We start from the raw sequence: 20,681 nt of genomic DNA, 5'->3' as shown, positions 1-20,681 counted from the left end.
AGGGTGTTAGTGGGTCATCTGTCAAAAACAGATGTAGCTGGAAACAATCTTTAGCCTAAAGTTAACTATTTCCAATTGCCTTACCAATTTTCATGTAAAAATTAATTTCTTATTTGACATATTAGGTTCTATTTGACTTTCCTGTAGGACTTGACTATCTATATTCATATTTAAAATTAAATTATATTCATTATTGAAGTGTAAAGATTGTAAATACTATCAATGAATTTTTACATGTGCTGTCAATCTTTTTTTTAACCATTCTTACCAAATTAAAGCATGCCTTGGACTTGGAGTTACCATATAAATGACTATTTGTTTAAAAAATTACAGTTTGCATAGAACTAACGCACAAGTGTACATGGGAAGACCTAACAGGGATTTTGTCACTAAATTCAAACTCATAATAGTATGGCTCAGATTGTAATCACTTAGGTATCATAATGATGCAAATATGTAAAGCACAACAACAAAAGGAAGATGCAAAGAAGGAACTCTAAGAAGCATATCTCCTTAAATTTGAGCTTCAACCTAGGCTAAAGAAAGGGACTGCATTACATAGGGCGGTAGATCAACAACAATTATAATGACAATACGTTACTTAACAACCCTATCTTCTATAAACCAAATCATGAAATCAAAAGTAAATTTGCAATTACTCCACATTATAACATATTTAACAAGATCTGAGAAAGAGATGATGCTTGTTTCATGTGTCATCTCCCTCAAGAACCAGAAAACAACCATCAACACTCATCGAAGACACCATGGAGAAAAAAAACTATATCTCAAAATGTAGAAAAATGATTTCAATGGAAATACTATTCAGTAACAAACAAATGCATGGTTTGCCATAGGCATTGGTGTAGCTTTTACAAGTTAATTACCAAAAGAAATGAAAAACTGATCTTTGATTTAACGAGGTGCCTTCTTCTTCCCTGCAATTGTAACTTTCTTGCCCTTCAAAGTACGGCAATTGTTCTTTGTTCGTTGTCCTCTGCATGGCAATCCTTGGATGTGCCTTACTCCTCTGTAGCACTGAATTTCTTTCAATCTCCTAATGGCAAGAGCGTTGAATCTCCTCTGAAGCCAACACCATAAGTATACAATCATTTTCCCATTTCAATCAGGAAGCATTAAAAAACCAACTATATACAGTACATAAGAATCTCAGTGGACGTTGTCAATTGCTAAAAATAAGCAATCGATTTCTTTCTGTGCGTGCAAATATTTCCAAAAGAACGGTTTTTGTATGAGAGTTATTTTAAATAAGGGTACACGGTGGTGGCTATAGAGGCCATTATCCTACATATCCAAAGTACATTTGTCAAATACATAGTACATTTACATAAAGACACCAAAATGATATCACGCAAAGTACGTCACTAACTTCATTTGTAAAATTCCAACCATAGAAGACGGGAAAGAATACACAAATATACAAGGATAAGAAGTTTTCACAATTTGAAACACAATAAATATCTGAAAAAGGACAGGCGAGGGTGAAAGAGAACATTTGCATTCCCACCAAACAATTTTACTTACACGACTGTCCTTCCGCTAGTATTTTTTTAAGCAAAATAAGTATAACAAGAATACAGAAACCGAAATTGTAGCTCCGCAAGAACACCTTTTTGAACGGATCCTTTAGGAAGGTAGTCACTACTACTACGTAACATCTCTACTAATAGAAAACTAAGCATTAAAATTCGCCTTAGACAAACACCATTTCATAGATTTCTTTACTCTTTGAGTTTTAGCTCTTATCCTTCCACTGAATAAAGGGAGGCATTCCTAAATCAGTTAACCTTAAAGCGTGCTAATCGTAGCAGCAAACCGCCAGAGGAAAATCCAGAACAATTGGATAATAAGAAAGCAAGTCACCTGTTATCCATTCTTTGCTATATTTTGTAATCAATTTTTATTTATTAGCGCCTTTACAAATAAGTATATGGCCACGTTATCTGATTGAAGTTACAAATAATGATGATTGAGTTGACCCATCCTCTAAGTGAGTCCATGCAAGCTAGACAGTTCCCTCCAATGCTACTTTATGTTCTTTTTTCTTTTTCTGTGGATAAGTAGTAGACACTTCTCAACAAAATGTTGGTTTGAGGAAAAATATGTTAAACTAGGTTCTACAGCTCCTATATACAAGTTACATTTCTAAAATTTGGGCTTCAAAAAATGTATAGGGACTTATTGTCCCCTTGAAGCAATGTTCTAACTCCTTGAAAAGTTGACCAAACTATTAGGTCCAAGGTATCAAGAAAATGTACTCCAATTAAAAGCAAGATGTAATAACCCAATTTTTAAATACGGGTTTATTTGGTAATTTTAACTAGAAGGAATTAAAAAAAAAAAAATAGAAAAGAAGAAATTTAGTGGGCCAAGCCCAAAAAGAAAAGGAAAAAAAAAAGAGAGTTATGATGGCTTCTAAGCCATCTGACGTGAGGAACAAAAACAAATAGAAGCAGAATGCACACAGGGAAAGGAAACGCAGTGGAGGAAAAAAAAAAGGGGGAGAAAAAGAAAGGAGAAGAGGAGAAAAATAGGGATTTTCAACCCTAATCATCAAGGTAATGCTTCTAATCTTTTATTTAAGTTTATTAAGTAATTATGGGTGAATATTTTTGTGGAGAAAACATGGGGATATTTTGAGGAATTGAGAAAGTTTAGCTCTAGGGTTATTCAATCAAAATCATTGATTTGAAAGGGCAAATAGTGTCGGATTTTAGACTTCTATATATCGTTGGAATCCTCTCGTTAAGGCCTTCCCGAAAACATATGTCTTGTCGGGTTTTGAACATATTGAACAGAGGGCGTTTTCGTCCTTTAAAATTTGACTTTAACCGTTTAAGCCTCTAAAAATATAGAAGTGGTTTACCCTATGGGTTTTGACCATTCTAAATCCGTTTTTGTGTAGTGTGAGGCAATTCGGAGACTCGAGAACGCAGTTTTGATTTATTGGGAAGTGTGCTTGAATTGTGAATTTGAGGTAAGTGAGACTTTAAGCTTTGGGTGCTTGCTTTTCAAAACCCGTTTTAAAAATATGTTTTGTCTGCCTGGTCCATGTGTTGGGGCGAGCGTGTGCTTGGCAGAATCGGTGGTCCTTAAGGCCAACCGCATATACTTTATTTTCAAATAATCCAATATTCTCTTTATAAATTATTTTGTGATGTGATATAACTGTGAGCCATGATATTGGGGCATCGTGTATGCTTCCCTTAGCATTGTGTATGCTTCTTGATTATATTGGGGCATTGTGTATGCTTCCCTTAGCATTGTGTATGCTTCTTGATGATATTGGGGCATTGTGTATGCTTCCTTTAGCATTGTGTATGCTTCTTGATTATATTGGGGCATTGTGTATGCTTCCCTTAACATTGTGTATGCTTCTTGATGATATTAGGGCATTGTGTATGCTTCCCTTAACATTGTGTATGCTTCCTGACGTATTTGGCACATTGTGTATGTTGTCGTGGATTCATAGTGTTGACTAATTCTTTAACTGCCACTTGTGACGGTTCGTAGTGTAAATTGTGTTGAGATATATAATATATTTGATAAACAGTGGTTTGGACCTTGGTTGCTATTATATAATGATATATTCATGTGCATAATATTTTTGTGCTTGTTGTGTGTTTGTATTTTCTAACACTTGTTCCAGGGGTATTTAAAGTGGCGCGTCAAGGATCTTACTGGGTTATATTTACATATAGCTCACTCCTTACCTGCATGTCCATGCAGATACTATGGGTGACGACGAAGCTAGTAGTTGACGAGTTTGCTGAAGTTGATCTATTAGTTGAGGTGAGCCGCCGCTTTGTTCGTGGAGGCTGCCAAAAGTGTCATTATCATTTATTTATTAATGTCTTTTCTTTTGGGGTTTTTAAACCCGAGTGTTTTGTAATTCTCTTAGATGCTCCATGGTCTAGTGTGGGATTTGGGCAAGAGTATTTGGTTAATATTTTGAGACACTAATTATCCACAATTAATTATTATATTATTTGAGTGCTTATTTAATTTGGTTAATGCCGCAAAATTATGATTAAGATATGAAAATGTGGTTCGCCTGGCCGGTGGTGTGTGCTGGGTGCCAATCACGTCTAGGGGGTATTTTGGGACGTGACACAAGATGACTAATATAAGACTTGGTCTGATGAAAATAATTTTAAGATATCGTTTTCAGCTCCAATATATGCTACTTTTCATGAAAAAATTGGACCAAACGGTTTTGTTCAAGCTACCCCTCAAGTGAAACTGTTTTTTTTGGTTCAACTCCCATCTTGAGACAAATCAAATTCACTTACTTAAAGGCTAAAGCCCAAATGGTATAATGACAAGAAGCCAAACTATAAAGCACAAAGAGACTTCAATCCCACCAAGATAATATGAAACAGAGAACCCAAATCAAATTACCTAAGCATATAAGTTTCAATAAGCATATTCACATTGGCATGAAAACAAACAAACACAAAGAGTGTAAATTAAAGCAAGGAAACTCACGAGGTCTCCTTCAATCATGTACTTGGAGACTTCATCACGAAGAGTGATAAGCTCCTCTTCCGATAAGTCTTTCATGACTTTGTTCTCCATTTGAAGGTCTACCAAAATCTGCTTTGCGCTCGTGCGGCCAATCCCATGAATATATTGCAGAGAAAACTCAACCCTTTTGTTGTTTGGAACCTCCACTCCTCCCACACGCACACACTTTATACTCAAACCTCCAATCTACACAAAAACTCATTTCAGTTCAAACTCAAAAAACAGTCAGAAAAATGGAAAATTCAGCAAACCCAATACTCCCTCCGTCAATTTTTACTTGTCCGTGTTTGACTTGGCAGACCCCTTAAGGAGCAATAAATAAAATAATAATTTTACTATATCACCCCTAATCATACCATAAATCATCTAAATAATTGAAATCAATCGAATATACTTTAAAAACTGTGCAACCACTAACAATTCCTTGAAGTTTTCAACCCAATAGTTAATAATAAAGATAAAATATGTATAAAATGGTAAATTACCTCTTGGTTTTCCAAACTCGACAAGTAAAAGTGAACATCTATTTTTAGTATACTGGACAGGTAAAAATGGACGGAGGGAGTACAATTCTAGCTCAAAAAGGTCAAAAATAGAAACCTAAGCAAGCCCAAATCAATTACAACTCAAGTCCTTTGAAAATTCAGCAAACCCAATTCAATTCCAGCTCAAAAGGTTTTAGTAACCCCATGTTTGGTTACTGAGAAAATTTCAAGAAAAGAAAGAGGAATGAAGTTTTCTCAGGGAAATAATGTAAGGAACAAAACCCATTACAATTACAACTCCAAAAAGGTCAAAAAAATTGGAAACTTTAGCAAAAAAAAATCATCTTTGGCTACTGAGAAAATTTCAAGAAAAGAAAAGGGAATGAAGTAGGGGTGAAAAGAAACAAAACCCATTATAATTACAACTTCAAAAAGGTAAAAAAGTGGAAACTTTACCAAAAAAAACCCAAGTTTGATTACTGGAAAATTACAAGAAAAAGAAAAGGGAGTAAAGTGTACCTTGGGAAAAGATGTGGGTAAAGAGAAGGAATTGTGCTTGGAGAAGGAAGAAGTGTTGGAGATAAGGGTAAGTGAAGGTAGTACAGGAGTTGCCAGTGTTTGTGCCATTCTTGAGATTGTTGAAGAAACGAAAGGAAAGTGAAGAAGATACAGCCTTTCCCTGGCTTATTTCTTATCCCTTTGGGGAAACTGGATAGGGAATAGAGGTGTTCTTGTTTTCTACATGGTTTGCCAATGTGGAGCCCCGGTTTGAAATTATTTTCTTCAAAAAGAAAATAAATTTAATTTCACTAAAATGTCATAATTCCAACTTTACTCTTTTCTATTAATTTCATAATATAGAAATTTCTTCATTTCAATTCCAGTATCCCTTTTTTGAGGAAATAAAATTTTTTGATCTCTTACAATTTAAATAGAAGAAAATGTATTTTTCAAATCTCTTTATGTTTTTTTTTTCAGATCTCTTATGTGTAAAAAATGAAGATTTCTTGTATAAAGGTCATAAAACTAAAAAAATGTTTGTAAAGGGACAAAAATCCACTTCTCCCCAACATCTATGTATTTCAATTTATTTACTCGGGCTTCTAAATTTACTGACGAGCTAAATACTTTATTTTCACTATTTTTTATTTTTTATTGCTACTACTATTAATATCGCTACTGTTATTTTCAACATTACGAGCATTACTTTACCACAAATTTTAAATGATTCGTCATCATTTCACTTTTTCGGGTTTGGACTCGTTAAATTAATTACAGAACAACACTTTGTTAAATCCTTACTTTCTATATACTAATTACTATTTATCTTCACATAATAAATATTGTACTAGTTGTCAAATTAGAAGCCCACAAATAATTGAAACAAAGAAAGAAGAACTCATTTTCGGACCAACAAACGGACCAGCCCACATTATTCCCCTACCCAAAATCAATTCAGCCCACACTTAAAATTCAACTCAGCCCCATGTTAATTTCGGACCAGCCCATTATTTCTATACCTGACCCGGCCCAACCACTTCATTTCATCAGCCAAACTAAAACCTAATCCCTCACTCCTCTCTCTACCCTCACCCGCCTCCCTCTCTTTCTCCTTTCCCTTCTCTCCTCCTTCCTCAAAAAAACCTAGCCGCTCCCCTTTCTCTTTCATCGTCACCTCCATCCTCACCCACGTTACCCGCTCCTCTCCACTTCCCCTTGTCCCCCGCTCCTTCGTCTCTCTCATACGCTCTCCTCTCTCCTCATATTTTTCTATAAAAGGGGAACAAGGATCTGGAACCAAAAGGGGGGCTACAAAAATACAAGTTTTAACCATCAAAGATAGCTTTACTCGAAAAAGAATAGCCAACAATTACTCTATTTTGGTTGGAAACTTTTGTTACTTTAATCGGGTTCTTCGAGTTCGAGTACTAATCCGAGACTCATACCTCAGTTCACTGCGACCACAAGAGGTAAACTTCCTATCTCTTTTACTTTATTTTTATTAGATTTTAGTTATGCTTTGCTAAGTTTAGTATCAGTTTAAGCTTAACGTAGTTAATTATGTTTACCAAGTTAATTTTACCTAGTTCGAACAGAGTAATTAGTTAAGTGGTAATTTTGTTTAATCGATGATGTTTTCTAAGTTATTTGCCGGCTATGTTAGTTAAATAATGTTTATTTGTTGATGTTCTGATGTATGGTAATCAAGGATTGTGTTCGTTGGGTTTGAATTATTGTTGTTATACTGCCAGTTTTAAAACTCTTGTGTATGATTTGATCTCGGTTAGTGCTTATCTTATAGTCTTTGTGCTTTCTTTACTGTTTTAATCAAATCATATTGCTAAGGTTAACTTGGCATAGCTCAGTTTCTTTTGCTTCATTTGCTGCCTTAGTCAAGAATATGTTAGTATAATCGAAGACGTTTGCTGGTAATAGTAATGTTCAAGCATGTCGTATTTGTTTAAGTGTTGATTTTCTGTTTGAGAGTATGGGAGATATACCTAAATATATTAGATGTATATAGTTCCTGTATACCTTTGAGCTACAAGAATTTATACATTAGAGTATATATAGGGTATATCATTTATGTGGACTCCGAATTATTAATTTGTGTGTCATAATGGTATTAAGTTGGATCTGGATCTTAATTGTTTGCTTCTTTGGACTGCTCTTTATTAGTTTCTAGATTCTGAATATCGTGTGTATCATTCGAGCTCTGTCTTGTTTATTAGAAATCTGGAATTAATTAAGCATAGTTGAGTTTTACAAATTTAGATATTTAGTTTCGTTTCAACTTTCAACATGTATGTGAAGTATGACTTCCTGTTGCCATGTTCTGTTTTCATCTCCATGTTTGTTAAATATGTCCATTTACAGATATGAATATCCTTGTTGAATACGGCTGTTTTGTGTGAATTGGTGTTGGTTATTGGTTTAGTTCATAGTTGGTTTAAGTTTAGTATGCATATGCTGTTTCGTGGATAATCTGGTCCTCTTTTGTTTGTTTAATAATAGCAGTATAGACCTGAGTTTTAAGCATAAATTATTGTCCTAGTGCGTATTCTAAGCAGTTGGGATCAAAGGAATATGTTACGAATAATTAGTTTCAGCTCTTGTCTTAGCAGTTTATAGAAAAATACAATGATACATGGTTACTTAAGCTCAATCTAGGTAGTATAATCTGTTAACAAGAACAGACTGAAATGTCCCCTTTAAACGGTCCTTGGATATTGCTTAAATCTGCTGAATCTTGAACCATTGTCGTGACTTTGCCCCCTGCATATTTGCTGGTTTGCTATGCCATTTCCTTTTAAATGATGAAACTGGATTTTGGTAATGACCTTTTCTCTCATTTGCAAGTTGAAGAATGAACCTTTAAATCTCTCTTCCTATTGAAATGATCCCTCTGTGCCAATGTAAGTGTTGCAGCCCTTTTTGCTATGAGACCATCTATATGCCTTGCCTTATACACCCTATATTCTTGATTGGTTTGTGCATCCTTGCACCTAAAATGTTCATTCTTTGTATCTTTACAGCACGAAAACCTATCCCATTTAACGTTGCATTGCATGATTGGGTTAATTATCAACTTGATTTGCTTTTGACTATCCCTAAGATGTCATATTATAGCCATCATCCTATTGCATCCACTTGCCTGCTAATTGGACTGTTTTAGAAAACATGTTGACACTTCTACTTTCTTGAACTCGACCTTTGTTGGCACTTGCATATATTGATACACCTATCTGGATTTAGCTACCTTTTGCTTAATAATTAAGGTTATTATGTCCTTGATAAATGTGAGATGTTCCATTTGAACTAAACCAGAGTATTGAACCTTAGGTTTTAAAGCCGTTTCATTGTCCATTATGCTTGCTGATTGCCCATGTGCATCCCACATCCATGCCTCATTCTTTTCATTTACCATTACTTGTCTGATGTACTTCCATTACTGCTTTCACTCTACTTGGCATGGTGAGTATTTGAGCTGCATTTAATCTGTCCCTTGTGCTGATAAGCAGTCCATATCCTTGTTTCCTTCTTCACTTGCAGCCACTGCTATGCCGATGTTGTTTGCCTTAGTATCTTATGTAATTCCTTCTTGCAATGTGCACTGCCGCTACTAGGCAGATTGTGTGCGTTAAATGTTATAAATGGTCTAATGTTGTTAAGACACTGAGGTTGTATACCTATGTATACATAAGGTATACTTCAAATATACCAAAATATACACAGTATGTATACAATCTGTTGATTTGTTTGAGTTTATACCTTATATGTTTAATATAATTCATCGATCGTATACTAATCTGTTTCTTTCGTTTCTTTGCATGACTATCGTATACGAGTCCGAGGACTCGTTTTTCTTCCGCATATGGCGTTGGGCTAAAAGCCCAACATGACTCTTCCCTTGTTCAGCCTCTAGCCGCAGCAGTCCACAAAAATGACTGGGCCAAAGCCCAACAACAGCCTGGTCACAGCAGTCCTAAAATGGGCTGAGCCCATTTAACTTATTTCCCCTTCTATTTTATTTTTTGAGCATTTAAGTTGTGTTGTATGACTAACACTTTTGTTTGTTAATTTAGATGAACTTTAGCAAATTAGTGGGTTTTAATTTAATAATGGGTAGTTAATTTAAGGAAAACCAATCAATTCCATAAAGTTCATTTTTATTGATTTTCAAGAGCATGTATTTATAATATTTCAAAAAAAAAAATTAAAATGTATATTCTATGTCCGTTCTTGCTCTATAGTTCACGCTACAAACAATTTTCTAGAACTCACATTGTAATGCAATAGATTTTCAGATATATGTAAATATAAATTCAAGTATATTTTATGAACACATTTTCAAGAATTATGCATAATTTAGTTAAATAAAGTTAATAAAAGAGAAAGAAAACTCACTTCCTTTTGCATCCTATTTATAAAAAAATAAGTCTAGATTTCTCTATATTGCCATATTCATATAACATAATCCAAAATTCAAATTTGCTAAGCCCTTTCCTAAAGGCTATCACATTATATGCAAACTATTACATTTTACGCAAATCTTATTTTATTTAAAACTTTAGCCACGTTTATAAGTCTTCTTTAAATAACATTTCATTTAAAGCCTTAACAATTTAACAATATTTATAAGTATTATTTTAAATAGCATATTTTCCTTTAAAACTTTAGCAATATTTATAAGCTATTTTTCTTAAATTTTTTAAAGATTACATCTACCTTTTTAGCCTTAATTAATTAACATAAGTCCGGTCGGTTAACCATTGTTAATGGGTCTTAAAGGATGCCTAATACCTTCCCTTTAGACTAATTGAACCCTTGTCTAGAATCTTAAGTTTCGCAGACCTTAAACAGAGATAACTTTAGAAAATAACTTTAATAAACTTTAGGTGTCCTAATTCACCATAAATAATTAGGTGGCGACTCCTTAACATAAACAAAAAATATGAATCACCAATATGTCGTACTTCTAATTTAACCCGGTTAAAATGGGGTATGACAACCCACATCCGAAGGGATGGCTCCGCCCCTGACTAGACATATCGTGAAATACAATACATACATCAATTTCCACATTCAAACTACCACCACCACCACAAAGTTAGCATAACCACCACCCATTTCACTATAACAATGCAAAAATCATTTCCATTGCAAAACAAGAGAGAGAGAGAAGGAGAAGAAGAGAGTTTTGTCGGAGCTGGATCTATCCAGATTTGTTCAAATCTATTTCGCCGGAACAAGTTGATGGGCACGACAATCGAAGGAGAGAGAGAGGAAGTGTGTAGATGTGTTTCACGTCTACTCGCCTGTGATGTTTGGCCGACCCCCTATTTTCCTACACTATTTTCTTAAGTTGCAATTTTTTGGAAGTGTTATTTGTTGGTAATTAAGGTAAAGTGTCTTTAAAATAGGCAATTAGGGGTGCTTTGTTGTTTAAAGTGTAAATTCTCAATTTTTTTCTACCGCTAGAAACACCCAACTTCTTAATCATTGGCCCGACCAATTCAATTTGTGCAACGCTTATTTAGGCAGGGAGGGGGGGGGGGGGGGGAGGTTATGCTTTCTACCAGAAATATTTTCGTTCACAGGACTTGAACCCGAGACCTTAAATTACAGATGAAGGAATCCTATACATTTTACCGGCCACCGCATTACTGGGCGGTACTTCAAACGATCATTGTGAGTTGTGACTTGTTAGCATTAGATCAAAATAATAAAACTGATTTGCTTGATGAATCCTTTAATCTTAAAAAAAAAGAGAGTACACCTTCCAACTGCAAAATTCTACCGCATTTACTGGCAATAACTTGTAACTGCTTCTACGGCATCATTAACAGCAACCTGCCACCTATTGAAAATGGCCAACCCCTTTATATAATAAAGTTCCAATAAACATCCACCAAATACACTAATTTTAGAACAAACTCATCAATTGCAGCCATCGAGGCTCCATAAAGTAACACCACCTTTGGTCATTTTTATTTGTCGTTTGAAGTTTTGACATATCATAAATGATATGTAAAAAAATTTTAACAAAATTTATCTCATCTTTAAATGAGTAACTAATGGTTATATGCCTTCTTGAATAGTAAGAGTGCAATTGGAAGAAAGATTAATATCTTATTTGTTTTCTAGAGCCGCAATTATTTTGGTTCAACGTTATTGGCTAAGGTAGTAAATAGGGATGGGCATGGACCGGGTTGGTTCGGATTTTATAAACACCAAACCAAACCAATTGCGTCGGGTTTTAAATTTATACACCAAACCAAACCAATAAAATTCGGGTTTTTCAATCTCGGGTTTTCTCGGGTTTTGTTTTTTGGGGAATAGTCTTGATACAACATATATAACTTTTATTTCAAATATTTCTTTAGTCCTAGTAAGATACAACTATATAATTAAGGTGTTTCTTAAAAACATAACCTAAAATGTGAAAAGAGTAATGATATTGTATTAAAATATTCAACAAAAAATAATAAAATCGGTTAAAATAAATATTGCTAATTAACAAGCCATAAAGAAAATGACCATAATCTAAAAATACTAAGTCATGCTAAAATAAGCACGGCTAATAAGTATTAATTACATGATAAAGAAAAAAACTTAAGTTATGTATTTTCACTCTCTAAACCAATTATGCAAAACTAAAGAATAGACATCCAACATTATTGTCATTCCTAGTGGTAAATTGAATTTCTTTTGTTAGCGTTAGTGTTGAGCTGATTTTGGTTTGGACTTTATTTGAGTAATATCCATAGGATATAAAACTTATTGACATTCAAAATTCTAAGTTCAAGCTTGAATAATATGATAATAGATAAAAAAAAAAAACTATGAAAAATTTAAGAAATATTTATAAATTCCATTACAAATAAATATTTTTATGTATAAAATATTTTAAAAATTGAATACATGTAATGTCGGGTTGGTTTGGTTCGGTTTGACTTTTTTTAGTTAAAACCAAACCAAACCAATTATGATCGGGTTTTTTTTCTCAACACCAAACCAAGTCAAATCAAACCACTAGTCGGGTTTTTTTCTCGGTTTGACTCGATTTATCGATTTGGTGCGATTTGTCGGTTTACTTCGTACACCCCTAGTGGTAAATAAATGACCGGAAGAAATATAAAACAGAATGAAGGAAAAAAAAAAAAATCAACCTTCATATCATGTATTGTATTCCACTTTGTTATAAGTAGGCACAAACAACAATCCATGTGAAAAAGATTTTGATTATTACATCTTCATCTTCAATGGAGAGACCATGTTTAATGCATTCACCAACTACCTCTTTCCAATTCACCGTAAAAGCATTTAACATTCAACTGTATTCGTATGTTTGTAATTAACCAAGTAGTAATGTGGACAACACAATACAGGTAGCAGAAGGTAGCTAGCTAGATTTAAATGAAAACAAGACAATGTTCACCGAGAGGTCACTTACTATATATATAACTGATTCTGAAAGTATTTTTACTCCATCACATCAAGCAATAGTCCTCTCAATTTCTTTGCAAATTAGTTAATTCCATCTTGTTAAAAAGAATGGCATCAAAATTAGGAAAGATTGATGTTGAAGTTGAGGTGAAAACTCCAGTAGACAAGTTCTGGAATAGCATTAGGGACTCCACAAATCTGTTCCCTAAGGCTTCTCCTGATCAATACAAGAGCATTGAAGTTGTTGAAGGTGATGGCAAGTCTGTGGGCTCTGTTCGCTTGATCAAGTATGCTGAAGGTAAACAAAAAATAAGCTACTTCACAGATTGTTTCCGTGTATTTTAATCTTTTGTAACATATAACTTACTTTATGATGGTTACATGTAGTGCTCAAATGGTCATTAGCAACGGAAAACTATTCCCCAGAGTCTAATTCGGTCACTAAAAGATAGCTATGGAAAAAATCTGGTCGCCACCTGTCTATAGGCTCTGCCACTAAGTCAATAGCAGTGAGATTTAATAACTGGCCCTTGAAGGATTTTAGCTACCAGCAGTATTATGGTCCCTAAAACAATTTTAGGAGTACATTACAGGTCCCTAAATAGCATGTTGGGACAATATTTTGGTGCCAATAAATTTTTCACATTTGCTTTACTCTAAAAAGTTGTGAAGGACAAAAGTTCGAGGTAGTCCTTAAATACTTGTAAGGACAGGAGCACAATTGATCCCTGAAGAGTTTAAGTTTTATACATTGACTATAGTATGAAATAATAACCCGGAAATAAAGGTCGCAACTTTATCTTACACTGTAAGTGAAATCCTTTCGAGATAGTAACTTTCATTCATGACTCCTGTGGCGTAGCCATATACTATTAGGGACAGTCGGTTATCCTTCTGTGCGTATAGAGAAATATAATAATTATATAGATTGAAAAATACTTCTTCTACGTATATATTAAGTCTTAAACACCCAAACCAAGTTTCTGGCTTCGCCACCGCATAACTCCATATGGATTCCATCCTAGAATCATGAATTAAATTTGTCATGGAATATAACTGATATGACATGTTAGCTCTGTTATTTTTTTCAGTTTTTAACTTTCGATATATATATATTTTTTTTTCACAGGGTCGCCATTGATCACATACGCAAAAGAGAAAATTGAGTCAGTTGATGATGGAAACAAAACATTGGAGTACTCTGTTATTGATGGTGAAACAATGAAATACTACAAGAGTTTCAAGGGGAGCCTCAATGTAACTCCAAAGGGAGATGGAAGTTTGGTGAAGTGGTGCTGTGAATTCGAAAAGGCAAGTGATGAAGTTCCTGAGCCACAAATCATCAAAGATTTTGCTGTGAAGAACTTCAAGGACCTTGATGCTTATCTCATAGGGGCATAATTAAGACCTGATGTGAGAGACATAATTATCAAATACTATATAGTTTACTAAATAAAACCAGGAATGTTCTCATCCAGCAGAAAGTCTAAGTAGTCTTTACTTTTCTAGTAATGTAAGTGTAACAAATCGAAATAAATAAAAGCCAGCTATGGAAATATGGTGCTAGTTATGGCATTATGTGTTTCATTTACCTGGAGTTGGTTTCACATGGATACAGAATGATATTTCTCATGCTAATCAAGTGGAGAATGCTTGGCGTTTTCTTATCTTTTTGTTGCCTCGGGGCATTTAGTTCGTCTACCAGTAATTGGATAAGACCTTATTACTATATAATATGTCATACTCTCTGCCAGAGGGTGTAATTAAGTACTCTAGCCTCGCTTGTCAGTTAAACTTATGATATCATTGATTTGCTTTCCGAGTTACTTATGGGGAAAGGGTTCAATTGAATTTCCTTCGTTAAAAAGTTACACCTTATAAATAAGGTTAAAATAATCACTTTACATTGTTAAATCCCCTTGACATAAGGGAAGCTTCTAGTGTATTGTTAAAGGTTGCTTTTTGGTAAAAAAAGAAAAATCTCTTGTAGAATTTCTAACTCTGCTGCGACTTGCTTCTCAGTGAAAGCGATTTCATAATCTCAAAATCTCTCTTGACGCCGATAATTATTTATGTTCACAGGTCGCTTAGGGGTCCAACTTCCTTCTCCCCCACCTTTTAGCCCTCTCGACCCATGAAAAGAAAATATGAAATCAAAAAGAAAGGAGAGAAACTGCGTCATCTTTTCTGAGAGAGGCCACCTTCCGAATTATCAACTCGTTAGACGAAACTGCTGATTCATACACCAAAAAGTTCACTCATCAATGTTATTCTGGAAATTAACATCTTATAAAAATATAGTACTTGATAATGATATATTTGACAGGAAAAGGATTTCATTTGCATAATATCCTATGTCTTTTGATGATAGCAAATAGCTATATCTAAAAGTAAGGTGACAATGCTTACCAATACTAATAGACTCTCAACTCTACACTATCAGCTAAGTGGATGTGATGTAGAACTTGCACCAAATTCCAACCAATAAAAAAATGTAGAATTATGATATACCTCAACAGTAGTGTTTTAGAACTGTCAATATTCATAATAGAACCTCTAAACCAATGCCTAGCACTGAAGTTCCACGTAGAAACGACTAGAACAAGAGAACGCCTCCAACTGCAAACACGAATGTAATTGAGAGTTTGCTCTGTAATAGAAGAGACCCTTCTCATTACAAATTCAAGAGTCGGGATGGAACAACAATTTATCACCACAAGTTCTGCTATGTTATGCTGTAAGTTTCTTGTTGTTTTAAGCGATATATCTTTCTATGTTAATAAGTCTACGTATGTATATCAATGCAGAATAAAAACTGGTCGAAAAATATTGGTGAACACCAAACGAACAAAATACCCATTAATTCTCTCATTCGATTTTCAAACCTAATCCTCATCAATAAATGATAATGTGATAATGTTCTCAACAAAACTGCTAACATGTATTAAGCGAAAATGATGAGGGAACACCAAAGTAGATGGGGCACTAATGAAGCTAGTTGTTGCTAACACATGTTCTCTATTGTAACTCCTTTCTGCTTCCACCTTCAAGGTAGCAACCTTCTCCGAATTTGGATCATCAGAGTTATACTTCATAAAAATCTTGTTGACCTCATCTGATATCAAGTGGCACTTTTCATATCTCTCGCCGAAGGGCAAATACTGAACCAGCTTTTTCCGCATTGTAGCTGGCTTCATCATATTCCTGTATTCTGGGGGTGAAAGAATCCCAATCTTCTCCTCTATGAAGTCGAAGTACTTGATACAATTGGTAATTGAATTTCCCCTCCAATAAAGTATCCCATTGAGGAAAACACAATCCCTACTAAAATTACCGGGAGTAGATGTTTGAGGGATTGATTCTATTTCTCCCCAGGAGTTGGTTCCTAGAGTTAGAATCTCCATCTTTAGCCGACCACTGAAGTTAAAAACATGAAGCAATTTGTATTTTTCCATGACTGTATCAAATCCGAGAAACCAATAATGATTGTGCCCATACCAATTTGTCAGAGAGGACGGCAAAACTTTGGTCTCCCCAGTGGTGACATTGTACAAGTAGACCTGAGACATATCTTCACAAAAACAAACAACAAGGCCGTTGCAATGATATTGATCTTCAATCTTGTGTCTGAATAATGATGAGGCGCGAGTTGTAAAGAAAAAAATTCTTGTCCACGTGCTCTTGGTTGAATGGTTCGAACAGCACATAGTTCAAACAAGAGGTGCATGGCTGAGGGACCACGGGCATGCGAATGAACAATGTGGGACTTGATAAAGTTGGCATCGTGTAGTATCAAAGCATTCCAAGCCTTAAGAACACACTTGAATCGCATCAGAGACTTGGCGGGGAGCCATGAGAGTATCTCAAATACTATATCATCTCCAATTTGAAGTCTTGATCTTTTTGTGGTAGTAATTTCAAGCTCGCACATCTTTTTAGTGATTAGTTCCACGTTCCTGTTGCTCTTACGAACAAGAAATTAACCTAAACATCAATTGTGTATTGCAACTAGGATTTCTAACTTTTCAATAATAGTAGAACCTATATATAATAGAGGAAATTTTAGTGATGAGTTCCACGTTCCCGTTGCTCTTACGAAGAAGAAATTAACCTAAACATCAATTGTGTATGGCAACTAGGATTTCTAATTGTTCAATAATAGTAGGAACCTATATATAATGGAGGAAAATAATTTTCAACCCAACAAAATAATGTCATCCGTAATCTACGGTACCATTTTGAGTTCAACTAAAAGATGTATTTGAGTTCAACTAAAATAGTGAACGCTTCCCTCTAAATGTGGCCCCACGAGGCGCAAATTCAAATATAGTCGGGCTCCAATGAGATTTCGGACACCGGATTCGAAATAAAAAAAAAATATTCTTTGAAGGGAAAATGTGCAAATATATCCCTCAACTTTGCAATTTAGAACATATATACACCTTGTTAAAAAAGTGGTGCATATATACCCCTTGCATCACACAAATGGTGCGAATATACCATTTTTTCACTAATGATTTTTTTCAAAAAAATTATTTAGCTTATTTTTCATTGAAAAATGCTATGCAAGAATAAGTCTACCCATTTATTTTTAGTAGACTTATTCTTTTAAAGCGATATGATAATTTTCTTTTTTGGCGGGTGTTGGTTTGTAAAAATATTTTTGTGACTTTAGAAGAAAAAGTCTACCTATTTTTTAAAAGGGGAATTGACACGCTATACCCACTTCCACAAACAATTGGCATTTCTTTGACCCATTTTTTATTTAGCATAAGCAAGCCTGATAATATTGGCATTAGGTAGCCAAATATGTATTAACCCAGCGCAAGAATAAATTATTTTTTTGCCTTTTTCTTGTTTCGTACAATAACGTATTTTCCTTGTTTACCTCCATTTATGTTGGAGTTGGGAGTTACATGCAAGCTTTGATTTTGTCTCCAATTTAATAAGCAAAGTTTCATGATAGAGTTTTATATTACTTTACCTTTTTCCTTAGTAAGTAAAACTTATAACTTCTAAACAGCCGCGCGTAAATGAGTTTGTTATTAAAGAGTATTCAAATAAAAATAATTTGAAAACATTTATTCACAAAATATTTTTCTGCCACGTTGAATTTTGGAATATATACTTGATGGTTATAGTTTGGCAAATTTAATGCATAGTTGATATTTTTATCCTTTTTTATACATAATAAATATACACATTGTCTAATAGTATAATAATTAGAATGTATAAATGGTATTTCACATTATATATCAGAATGTTACATGGTACTTCACAATACATATCGGAATGTATACATGGTATTTCAAACTATATATAAGAATGTATACATGATACTTCACAATATATACCAGAATGTATGCATGGTACTCTTCTTCTCTATCGAATTCACAAAATGTACACATGATACTCTTCTTCTCTATCGAATTCCTAGAATGTATACATGGTACTCTTCTTCTCTATCGAATTCTCGTAATGTATACATTACCATGTATACATGGTACTTGATCTTCTTCTATATCGAATTTCCAAAATATATACATGGTACTTTACAATATATATCAAAATGTATACATATTACTTCACAATATATACCAAAATGTACACACAATACTCTTCTTCTATATCGAAATCCCAGAATGCATATATGGTAATGTATACATGGTACTCGATCTTCTTCTATACTAATAAAACAAATGTATATACCAATTTATTAGATGAATAGAGACCAATGTATACAAATACATTAGATGAATACAAACCAATGTATACAATTTATTAATCTAGTTATACATCACACCAGTAAGTATACTAATAATATGTATACATATTATCCCAGCCATACATACTGGTATTATCTCTTTTTTTTTTTTAAACTATGTATACTAATTATTGCAATATATGAAATGTATTTTGATAGAATATCGGTTTTAATTAGAAATATATTAAAACAGAGAGAAACACGGCTACCGATCGATGAAGAACTAGAAAACATTTATGAAAAAAAACAAATAGAAAATAAGAAATCCTAGTGGAGGCATCTCGATGAAGAACTCGAAAAACATTTAGGAAAACAAGCAAACAGAAAATAAGAAATCCTAGTGGAGGCATCACGAAAATGTCTATCCTAAAAGCAATTGAAGAAAATAGAAAAGAAGACGTGTTCTTTTTTAAAAAAGTTGAGTTAAAAAATTAAATATATAGAGTAGATAGGGAAGAACAAGGAGAGAGAATAAAGGGCAAAAAACATATATGTACATTGTAAGAGGGTATATTTATAGAACATGACAATATTTTTCAGTTTACAAAATATATCAATAGACTTATTACAAAATCTATACGAATTAGGTAAATTAAAAAGAAGCAAATAAAACACATTAAATAAGGTAAGGAAATCCTTTTACTTATTTTATCCACTTTTTTCTCTCCATTCAAAATTTACAGATATAGCTCCCTGATTTCCTCCAACTTTTGCTTCCTTATTTCATTCACTTTTCTCTCCCCATTCAAAATTAAGAGATATTATTATCTAATTTTCTCCAACTTTTACTCAAAAAGTCCATTATAATTGGTAATTTTTATGTACAAAGTTCATACACCAAAAAATATATATGTATAATTTTCGTATGCAATATGTAAACTGTATAGATTCTTATAATTTTTATATATGAAATATGTATAAAAACTGTATGTGTATTTTGATTATTATAAAGTACATATAAATTGTATAAAATCTAATCAAAGTATGTATAAATTTTTTGAAAAATATGTATAATAAAATTTTAATTGATACAAACCAGATTCCATACAAAGTTCATACACCAGAAAATAAATATATTTTAATTTTTGTATGCAATATGTATAAATGTATAAATTCGTTATAATTTCTACGTATGAAATATGTATAAAAGTTGTAAGTATATTGTGATTATGATAAAATACATATAAATTGTATAAAATTTGATCAAAGTACGTATAAATTATGAGAAAGTATATATTTATAATAAGTTTTCTAATTGATACAAACCAAATTCTATTCACATTTCATACACATATCAATTTTCAACATTTTTAAGACTAATTGATATTCAATTTGTTCTCATTTCATACACATTCTGCCGCATATATCTAAAAAATGACATAGCAGACTCCATACATATTTCATACATATATGAGTTTTCAACATTTTCTAAAACTATAGTTTATATAATTTATATAGATTTTCAAAACACACATTGACCATATATATACAAATCAATTTTTATATAGAATTAATACACAAGTTAGTAATCAAAAATACTTTGTAATATTGGTTTGAAAATTTATACTAGGAGAGAAGATGAATTTTAGGTATGAAAATGGTATCTATCATAGAGGAAGAGAGAGAGAGAGAAATATTTTTAAAAGGGAAAAGGTGCAAATATACCTCTCAACTTTGCCATTTAGAGCAGATATGTCCCTCGTTATAAAAGTGGTGCATATATACCCCTGTCGTTACAAAAATGGTGCAAATATACCCATGCAAGTTACAAAATGGTGCAAATATACCCTTTTCACTAACGGAATTTTTTTAAAAAATCATTTAATTTATTTTTTAATTAAAAAAAAGTCTATCTATATTTTCTTTAGTAGACATAATTTTCTAAAGCCACATGATAATTTTTTTTCTGGTGGGTCGAGTCTGGTAAGTTTAAA

General features: G+C 33.2%; 2 protein-coding genes and 1 long non-coding RNA gene across 3 annotated transcripts; 2 read left to right on the top strand and 1 right to left on the bottom strand.

Moving 5' to 3' along the window:
- Positions 1 to 770: 770 nt before the first annotated feature.
- Positions 771 to 5,756, bottom strand: LOC132641394 (small ribosomal subunit protein uS13c). The gene is made up of 3 exons (XM_060358373.1): positions 5,553 to 5,756; positions 4,510 to 4,734; positions 771 to 1,083 (listed from the first exon to the last, which is right to left on the bottom strand). Exons 1-3 carry the CDS (start codon positions 5,658 to 5,660, stop codon positions 916 to 918), a joined length of 501 nt encoding a protein of 166 aa, XP_060214356.1. The 5' UTR covers positions 5,661 to 5,756; the 3' UTR covers positions 771 to 915.
- Positions 2,284 to 4,202, top strand: LOC132641395 (uncharacterized). Its single transcript, XR_009582834.1, has 3 exons — positions 2,284 to 2,579; positions 2,927 to 2,998; positions 3,751 to 4,202. It is a non-coding gene; the product is annotated as an uncharacterized LOC132641395 (long non-coding RNA).
- A 7,259-nt stretch (positions 5,757 to 13,015) lies between the features above and the next one.
- LOC132641393 (MLP-like protein 423) lies at positions 13,016 to 14,574 on the top strand. Its single transcript, XM_060358372.1, has 2 exons — positions 13,016 to 13,281; positions 14,113 to 14,574. Exons 1-2 carry the CDS (start codon positions 13,092 to 13,094, stop codon positions 14,382 to 14,384), a joined length of 462 nt encoding a protein of 153 aa, XP_060214355.1. The 5' UTR covers positions 13,016 to 13,091; the 3' UTR covers positions 14,385 to 14,574.
- The last annotated feature ends 6,107 nt before the right edge of the window (positions 14,575 to 20,681 follow it).

This window comes from Lycium barbarum, chromosome 5 (genome assembly GCF_019175385.1).
Source record: "Lycium barbarum isolate Lr01 chromosome 5, ASM1917538v2, whole genome shotgun sequence".
Lineage (NCBI taxonomy): Eukaryota > Viridiplantae > Streptophyta > Magnoliopsida > Solanales > Solanaceae > Lycium > Lycium barbarum.
The sequence above is the reverse complement of the archived record's forward strand: the minus strand, read 5'-3'. Positions and strand labels throughout refer to the sequence as shown.